This window comes from Pollicipes pollicipes, unplaced genomic scaffold (assembly GCF_011947565.3).
Source record: "Pollicipes pollicipes isolate AB1234 unplaced genomic scaffold, Ppol_2.1 Scaffold_3718;HRSCAF=4362_pilon_pilon_pilon, whole genome shotgun sequence".
NCBI lineage: Eukaryota > Metazoa > Arthropoda > Thecostraca > Pollicipedomorpha > Pollicipedidae > Pollicipes > Pollicipes pollicipes.
The window spans coordinates 318,542-328,464 of NW_023596361.1; the positions used below are offsets into that span (position 1 = coordinate 318,542).

Here is a 9,923-nt window from a genome sequence, read left to right on the forward strand (position 1 = left end):
ACAGAAGCCAGAGAGGCTACAGGAAGATGCAATCCTGCTTGCATTTGAAGCCAATAAATGGAACGAAGCTGGGTGTTAAATAACTGCATGGAAAAAACACCGGCCATTTCACCGCGCGGACGAAACGAGGGGACGAAAAGGTTAACCTGTCTTAAAGAGGCATCTATGAACGCCTTAGGAAATCACTGTCAAGACTGCTGTATGTTACACAATTTTGAACATGCATGGCTAACACTTGTTGGCGGCCAACGAGCGGACGACATGATGACGCATTTGAAAGAAGTACCTTTAAACTCTTTAGGCCATCATTTCGTTCGTTTGGAACGCAGTGTCAGCGGATATTTCACGTGAATTATTTTTAGATTGATGAAAAGAATGGATTAACATTTACAGGAGCGTGAACTGGCGCCGGAATATGGTGATGAACTGGGAGAGTTATTTGATGATCTATTGGCAGGACGACCTCAAAATTTTGCGGGTGAAAACTTTCAGAAGCAGGATGGTCATTCTCGCGCGTCCGCCGCCCGCCACCTGGCGCTGTGCGCAGCTGTCAACGTCTTTCTGTTATGCGGAACTGTAACCCAGCTCATTGCTGTTCCTGCCCCCAAGATTGCCAGCGCGCGTCCTCAAAACCTTGTCGCAGCTTGTTTCTTTAGCCGATTCCGCCAAAGGACGGACATTTTCAGACGAACGTGGGGTGGCTTTTTCTTCCTTTTGATCTCATATTGATGCACTATATTGAACACTAATGAGACCCATTCCCATTTTCCGGCACGCGGCGCCGTGGGTAGGACGCTCGGCAGGCACGTTATTGTTCCCGGCCAAGGGCTGATGGGACATTCCGTGGCAGCGCGGGTGGAGCCGGTAGGTCGTCAATCTGACGACACGGGTCGGGGTCCCCATGGTCGAACCGGAGGCCCTTGGGGGAATGCCACGTCGACTGCGGTGTTAATCTCTATGGGGAATAAAAGATGGGTGAAAACTGATTTCAGATTCGTCTGACTGAAGAAGAGCAAGTGGAAAAACAAAGCCTAGTTCTGAAATCAGCCTGCCATGAGGCGCCGTTTGAAATGTGAGACGACGGCGTCCGGTAAGACGGACTTTTGAGTGAGGCATCTCACCGTCAGCTTTGGGGTGAGAATTTGTGACAAACTCCGCCGAGTTTGCATGGGAAACGATTTGCCGCTGGTCCAGATAACTTTTGTCTGGAAGTCAACGAAATCGAAGCTGCCGTGCTGAGCAGGGGCATGCGTACCTCAATCCAGAGCCAGCCGGTTCGCCCGCACAGCCTGTCCACGCCGCCTGCCCGGAGCTGCCGTTCCCTGCAGCTGTCATTGCCGGCCGCTGCACTGCTGCCGACCGGGCAGCTCCGTTCCCACGGCGGCCGCCTCCGACTGCCCTCACCTGCAGTTGTTCCCAGCCTACGCGCCCGTCACCGGCCGGGCAGTGTCTCGTCCGCCGCCGCCATGGCCGTCCTGCTGCCGCTGCCGCTGCCGCTGTTGCTGCTGCTGCTGCCGCTGCTGGCCGGGCCGGCCCGTGCGCGCGACAACGGCCTGGCGCTGACGCCGCCGATGGGCTGGCTCACCTGGGAGCGCTTCCGCTGCAACATCGACTGCGAGAACGAGCCTGACAGCTGCATCAGCGAACAGCTGATGCGGGACATGGCTGACCGCATGCAGCAGGATGGCTTCCTGGACGCCGGTTACAAGTAAGAACACCAGGCACAGGTGGGGACCACAGCTACAGGTAAGGATGCCAGTTGCAAGTGAGGACGCCAGCTGTTGGTGAGGACGCAGGCTAAAGATGAGGATGTAGACTGCCGATGGGGTATTCGGCTACAAGCCAAGACGTCAACTGCAGGTTGTGACTACGACTGCGAATGAAGGCTTGAGCTACAAGTGAGGACCCAGTGAGAAGTGACAACCCAGTGGCAGCGGAGAACGCAGTAACAAATGAAGACCCAGTCACAGGTGGGGACTAGAGCCGTGGTCTTCACTAGTGTTTGTATCCGTCTCGCACAGGTGAGGGCCAAGAGTCCCCACCTTTGACTGGACGGTCCTCATAATGGCTACGAGGATGGGTTGGAGACCACGAACCCCGATGAGAAAATGAATGAGAATACAAATTGATGCTGCAAATACGTTGAGAGCATTTCAGACACAGGCGAGCACATTAGATGTAGATTAGGACTACGGATGCGGATGGGGATAGAGCTACAAACGGGAAGCATCACTATACGTGAGGCGGACGGGCACATACGTGAGAACCACAGTTCGTGTGAGTAATGTGTGTGTGCGTGTGGGGTATGTGTGCGTGTGGGGTGGGTGGGTGGGCGGGTCGGTGCGAGTGATCGTCTGATAATGTTAGGTTTGGTTTAGGGTAAAATGAATGAGTATAAGGGCCTCGCCAGTGCTTGGATGAGGGCTGTGCGTGTGTCAGAGGAAGCACATCTTCACGGGCGCCAACTGTGAGTGAAGCGCCATCACGTGTATGGATCCAGCGCTCCTTGTTAGTTGGTGTGCTTAGCTTTCAGCGCGGAGAAGGCAGTGCTCGGTGCTAAACATAACTCAGCAGGTGCTCAGACTACGCTTCCCCACATGGAGATGATGTCACGCGCATCTCAAGGACGCGGGGCTCGAACCACGCTCCGCACGAGCAGAGCCGCCGGAAATTTATTGAGTGATTCACGGAGGATGCACTGTGCAAGAAAAATGCAGCGATTTTTGGCCGTTTGTATTGTTTATGACTATTTTTGGATAACTGGTCAAATTTTGAGCGGCCGACGCAAACTTGTGAGGAAGGCCCTCCAAAGAGGTCCAGAGCTACAGCCATAGTCTGTGTGCACTCGGCACAGTACGGGAACGGCCCCCACAGTAGAACTCCACGCACAACCATAAAAAGCTCACGTGCAAGTTCGCCACACCGCGAGCGGCCCACCTGGCGACTCTGCGCAGCCCAGAGGGACACAAATTCTCACCCCAAAACTGACGGTGAGATATCTCATTCAAAAGTCTATCTCACCGAACGCCGTCATGTCACATTTCAAATGGCGCCTCATGGCAGCCTGATTTCAGAACCAGGCTTCGTTTTTCCATTCGCTCTTCTTGTTTCGGGGTCAAACGAATCGGAGAGCAGTTTTCACCTCATCTTTTCTTTCCCATAAAGATTAACGCCGCAGAGAACGTGGCACCCCCTAAGGGCCTCCGGATCCACCAGGGGACCTCGACCCGTGTCGCCAGATTTGCAACCTACCGGCTGCACCCCGCGCTGCCACGGAACGCTCCTTCAGCTCTTGGCCGGAAGCGGTAGTGTGCCCCCATCCCCAAGCGTTCTACCTACGGCGTTCCCTGCCCGGATGTGCGCAGATACGTGATAGTGGACGACTGCTGGCTGGCCAGCACGCGGAGCGAGGCCGGCCGCCTTCAGCCGGACCCAAACCGCTTCCCGTCCGGCATGGTCGCGCTCGGCGACTACATCCACGACAAGGGCCTGCTGTTCGGTATCTACGAGGACATCGGTTCTGAGACCTGCGCCGGCTACCCGGGCCTGCGCGGCCACTTCGAGACGGATGTGCAGACGTTTGATGGTAGGTGGCGTTTCGGACGATTGGCGGTGGGTGCAGTTTTGGAAGCTCAACGACAGGCGGACCTGGAAGTGTGGCTGGAGCCGGACTTTCGCCGTATGGCGGGGACGCTATGCAAGATATGGGATGGCCTGATGACCACTGCTAGTCTTAGGACAACCCGATAGACAGCCTCTACGACCACGCATTTCAAACTCCGCACTAGTTATTACGTTTAACTTATTGATGCAGAGCATGCACCTGCTTTATCAAACTTGAAATTCTTCCGGTTATGAGACCGCATATTACCTACTGCAACACGTGCATTTCCTTCGGGATCCTCACCTTTCTTACCTGATACTGCCACGGCACAAGAATCCTTACACGGTGAGAAGTCTGCAGCTGATCATCACTGTTATCATCTACAGAATAGTGTAGTATATTTTTAATTACATCAATTTTGCATCGTGGGTTTATCCCAGATGGAAACGCCGAAGCCAACCGAGCTATTCGTGGTCCCGAGTCAGATTGATGGGAACGTGCACAGCAGGCTTGGCATACGCAGTTGACTGCCCTCCCCTCACGCGAAGCCAGCACACGGGCAGGTTCATTTAAATGGGCTACGCAAATACCTCGAGTAATTGCGGCGCATTTTGCATGAAACTATGCTCATTTAGTCGCGCCTGAAATTCCCAGCATCAGTCGGAAAACACACCAGGTCATCTGTACAGAGAGTCTGCTGACGGCCTGTGCAACCGCCTCCTCCTGTTTCAACGCCTCCACCTGTGGCAGCGCCCTCGCCTGTAGTCATTCTGCGTGTATGGCAGGGCGGACACCTGTCAGCTTCCCACGTGTATCCCTAACTCACCCGTATCAGCTCCCCGCCCGTATCCCCCATCCCAGGCCACCCCTGCCTTCCGCCTGTATCCCCTACCCTACCCCGGCCCGTATCAGCTCCCCGCCCGTATCCCCCATCCCAGGCCACCCCTGCCTTCCGCCTGTGACCCCTACCCTACCCCGGCCCGGAGCAGCCCCCACCTGTATCCCCCATCCCAGGCCACCTCTGCGTTCCGCCTGTGACCCCTACCCTGCCCCCGCCCGGATCAGCCTTCCGCCTGCATCCCCCATCCCAGGCCACCTCTGCCTTCCGCCTGTATCCCCTACCCTACCCCCGCCCGGATCAGCCTTCCGCCTGCATCCCCCATCCCAGGCCACCTCTGCGTTCCGCCTGTATCCCCTACCCTACACCCGCCCGTATCAGCTCCCCGCCCGTATCCCCCATCCCAGGCCACCTCTGCCTTCCGCCTGTATCCCCTGCCCTACCCCCGCCCGTATCAGCCTTCCGCCTGCATCCCCCATCCCAGGCCACCTCTGCCTTCCGCCTGCATCCCCTACCCTGCCCCCGCCCGTATCAGCCTTCCGCCTGTGTCCCCCATCCCAGGCCACCTCTGCCTTCCGCCTGTATCCCCTACCCTACCCCCGCCCGTATCAGCTCCCCGCCCGTATCCCCCCATCCCAGGCCACCTCTGCCTTCCGCCTGTATCCCCTACCCTACCCCCGCCCGGATCAGCCTTCCGCCTGCATCCCCCATCCCAGGCCACCTCTGCCTTCCGCCTGTAAACCCTACCCTACCCCCGCCCGTATCAGCCTTCCGCCTGTATCCCCCATCCCAGGCCACCTCTGCCTTCCGCCTGTGACCCCTACCCTGCCCCCGCCCGTATTAGCCTTCCGCCTGTATCCCCCATCCTCGCCCGTTTCAGCCCTCCGTCGGTTTGCACCTTCGTCTTTATAGATACACCGTCTGTCAGCGTTTATGCCCGTGCCAACATCTCCACCAGCGTCAGGGTCTCCGCCAATGTCAGCCCTTGACCTGCACCAACGCCTCCACCAGTGATGTCATGGGCCGGAGCGGGCACATAGGCCTGCAGCAGCCCTCCAACGGTACCAGCTGCTCACCCCACCCCCGCCCCCCGGCAGACTGGGGCGCCGACTACCTCAAGATCGACGGCTGCAACGAGCGGAGCTCCGCCCTGCCGGCCGACCACGAGGCGTTCGGTGCGCAGCTGGCCGCGCTCGGCCGGCCCATCGTCTACTCGTGCGAATGGCCGCTGTACGAGCACGGGCCGCACAACTACTCGGCCATCGCCGCCACCTGCAACCTGTGGCGCAACGCGCACGATATCCAGGACCACTGGCAGTCGGTGGTGAGCGTGGCGCGGCTGTACGCGCTGCTGCAGGCCGAGCAGTTCGCGTTCGCGGGCCCCGGCGCATGGTTCGACCCGGACATGCTCCTGATCGGCAACAGCGGCCTGAACGAGGGCGAGAGCCGCGCGCAGATGGCGCTGTGGTCGGTGTGGGCGGCGCCGCTTATCATGTCCAACGACCTGCGGCGGCTGGACGCCGCTTCGGCGGCCATCCTGCTCAACAGCGAGGTGATCGCGGTCGATCAGGACACGCTGGGCGTCTTGGGTCGGCTGGCGGCGGCCGGCGCCGCCGACGCGCAGCTCTGGTGGCGGCCCGTGCTGCCGATGACGGCGTCCGGCCGCTCCTGCGCCGTGGCTGTTGTCAACCTCGGCGACAGCCCGGCCACCGTGCGCTTCAGCCCCAACCAGGTGGGCTGCGGCGCCGCCGCCGGTTACGCGCTGCGCGAGCTCTTCAGTCACGGAGACCTCGGCGTGGTAACGCCAGTGCAGGAGATCGCCGCACAGGTGCCGGCCCGGGACGCGCTCATGTACAAACTGACCGTGCAGTAGCGGCCGACGCAGGCACTCAGCGATCGTGCCGCGCCTGTTGCCCCTCCCCTGACGAGAGCGGCCAAGGACGCTGGTCGCACCAGACGCGGCAGCACCACTTGATCGTGTACGGCTCAGCACCCAAAATCGATGCTTTGCATGGACACCGACAAGTTCTACGGACGACTCTGCGTTTTCAATTCTGGTCTATTTTGGCATTTCCGTCACTCGTTTTTAAGTGAAATGCACTTTTCGCTGATTTTGGCCTGCTTCGGGGCTTTTACAACACCTTTCGGTCTGCAACGCGCGCCCATCGCTGATACGCTTTTGACACACCGCCGCGGATGTATGACACGCGAGTGTGACGAATGCTTCTCTACCGTCGGCAACGAGCGCGCTGCCTCCCTCTGCCAGTCAGCAACGAGAGCACCGGTCTCGCCTTGATTCGAAGACCGATCAGTTTCTCTGCGCACGGATGGTGTCACCTTAAAATATAACGCAAAATGGCAGCGCGTGAAACATACCGTTAAATTAGTTAATGTCGTTTGAATTGCCGTATCATTGGGCCCATATAACTATCATATTTACATCCATATCATGTATATCCATGCATGCATAATATGTACGCATCTATATATTCGTATCACTATCATTATTTCACATCACTGGGCCCATGCTATTCAGTTGGGAATGTCCGAGTCGTCGACAATGAACCGGCAGAGAGGCGGATCTGTGATCCGAGAAACTCGGGCTCGAGTCACCTACACTGAATATGTGACCGCCGGCTCTTCACAATTAGCATGAGAACACTTAGGCTTATAACTGCAGCAGTTGCAGGACCATCGACAGTCTAATAACCATTTAGGATCGAACACTTCACTACCGGACCCAATTGTACTAATCTCGGATGTCGCTCAGCCGCACCCGCACACACTATGCCACGCGGTATTAACAACATTGAGTACTGAGTTCCCTTGGCACTGGAGGTGCTTTGGCAGTGCCGAGTGCGAGCATTAAGTTGCCTTGCTGGCACATTCCCCCGGGCAGCTTTAAGCCGAAGACTGCTCGGGATTCAACTTGTTAAAGAGCGTCAACGATCACCGCGCCTCCGCCGCCGTTACCAGGCGCGTGGCGCGTGACGCGGGCCGGCCTGCCTCCCCTCACCGTCTTCATGACGACTATCGGGTATCGCAAACACTCAGACAAGCGTATGAAGAAAGCACGGCACGCGTTACGAACCTATTCTTATCGGTCATTGCGGCGCAGACGTGCGTCCTGAGCCAGGGCAGAATTGGAACAGGGAGTGCCGCCGGTCTGACCGCCAGCCCGAGAGTACAGGTTAGCCTGATGGTATGGTCCCTATCACGCACACGCAGCCACGGCGGGGCGTAAGCGGTACCAGTCGTGTAGTTCCCCTTCCGTTCCGGGGAAATCTTTCAAAGCTGGGCTCCAGACCCCCCTCCCCCCAACTCGGGAAGGTATTTCAGTTCCGAGAAGAAATCCGTGTTTTGGGGTTAGCTCACGTCATTTTCCGGCGCTCACTCCCTTCCAAATCAACTCGTGAAATTACGCCCATCATAAGTACCATTCCCTGAACGTCACCGGGGCCAGGGGGTTCAATTTTGCTTGGGCCCTGCATTTTGGTACTGACATATTACACACACACACACACACACACACACACACACACACACACACACACACACACACACACACACACACACACACACACACACACACACACACACACACACACACACACACACACACACACACACACACACACACACACACACACACACACACACACACACACACACACACACACACACACACACACACACACACACACACACACACACACACACACACACACACACCACACACACACACACACACACACACACACACACACACACACACACACACACACACACACACACACACACACACACACACACACACACACACACACACACACACACACACACACACACACACACACACACACACACACACACACACACACACACACACACACACACACACACACACACACACACACACACACACACACACACACACACACACACACACACACACACACACACACACACACACACACACACACACACACACACACACACACACACACACACACACACACACACACACACACACACACACACACACACACACACACACACACACACACACACACCACACACACACACACACACACACACACACACACACACACACCACACACACACACACACACACACACACATATATATATATATATATATATATATACATATGTTTATATACGTTGGTACACCATGATACCATGATATTCGCCATGTGCGAATCTGAGAGCAGGTGGCTCGGCCATGATATCAGGGGGTACATGTAGGCGCTTGTCTCCCTCCCGCCCTGTGTAGACCTGGGTAATCGGGCCCGTTGGGCGTCCCAGCCATATGGTCTGTTTGAAGTTAGATATGAACGTTAGCCACTCAACGGCAGATCAGTCCCACGCGACCGGCTGGGAACCGATCACGATATTCCAACGCAGCGTGGCGGGAACGCGGGGCATCACAGGTGTATGGTGACGATGGACGGGGCGGGCGCCGGACGGAGCAGTGAATGAGTAGCGGTTTTGCATTCCTTTCGTGATGGTCCCGCCCCCACTATGTTTGACTAAATGCTTAAAAAATGAAAAACCAAATATCACGCAGAGCCTATATTTTCTGGCGATGACTACCGCACTGCTCAAATACAGACCCGACCTGGATTGCCCAGATCATTTGAAGCCGACGTGGGTTGCGTTCCTGTGGTCTCGCGCGATTACAGCTGTTGATCGGCAAGTCAAGTGGGAAAGCTAACAAAGCATTTGGATCAAGCGGAAGCACGAATGCAGAAGATTCGTCGCAGCGACGCATCGGTGGACCTCGCGGGGTAATCCGAATGAATACAAGTAATATGAATTAATGCGCGCATTTGATACTGAGTTTCAGGACCCTGGTTACATGGCGCCAGCAACTTCCGCTTCACGGAGCAGGCGTGATAAGGCAGCCGCTGTCACACGTCAAAACCCACGGTACCCGCGGTACGACGTCCCGCACGGACAAGCAGACGACGCAGTAGCCACCGACTTCTGTTGACAGCCAGCGTACCGCTGAAAACCTGCCGTTGACACGCAATGCAAGGATTTGATTGGGGTAGGCCGAGCTCCCACCAAATTCATACACTAACGGAACAGCAAGACCAGTTGTTGGTTGGTTTGGTTGCTTGGATTAGAGCCCTTTCGACCAGAAATGATCCTTTCAAGGCTATGGATGAAGGAAGCTGGTTAACGGTGGGGCAGACTTGCATGCGCCTGGTGGGGGCGAGCTTTAACCCGCGCAAGTGCGCTGGGTACCCGGTCCGGATCCCCCTTTCCACGGGGCTCTCGGCCCACTCGTGGCTGACGCATACAGCCTCCCCCGGGCAATTGGGGCATCGCGAGGATGCAAGATGAAGCAAGACAGAGAATAAGAGAGTTGGCTGGCATTTTTTGGACACGAGAACTCTACGGCGTATGGATGCTGTAGTCGTGGGACGGAGACCGCAGCACCGTTCTTCGTGAC

General features: G+C 56.7%; 1 protein-coding gene across 1 annotated transcript; it reads left to right on the forward strand.

Annotated features, from left to right (window-relative positions):
• Positions 1-1,532: 1,532 nt before the first annotated feature.
• On the forward strand, positions 1,533-6,315 carry LOC119092962 (alpha-galactosidase A-like; the record flags this gene model as incomplete). The annotated part of the gene is made up of 4 exons (XM_037215859.1): positions 1,533-1,708; positions 3,366-3,586; positions 5,540-6,035; positions 6,144-6,315. Coding segments are annotated over 4 exons (1,065 nt in total), but the record flags the coding sequence as incomplete, so codon positions are not given.
• Positions 6,316-9,923: the final 3,608 nt, after the last annotated feature.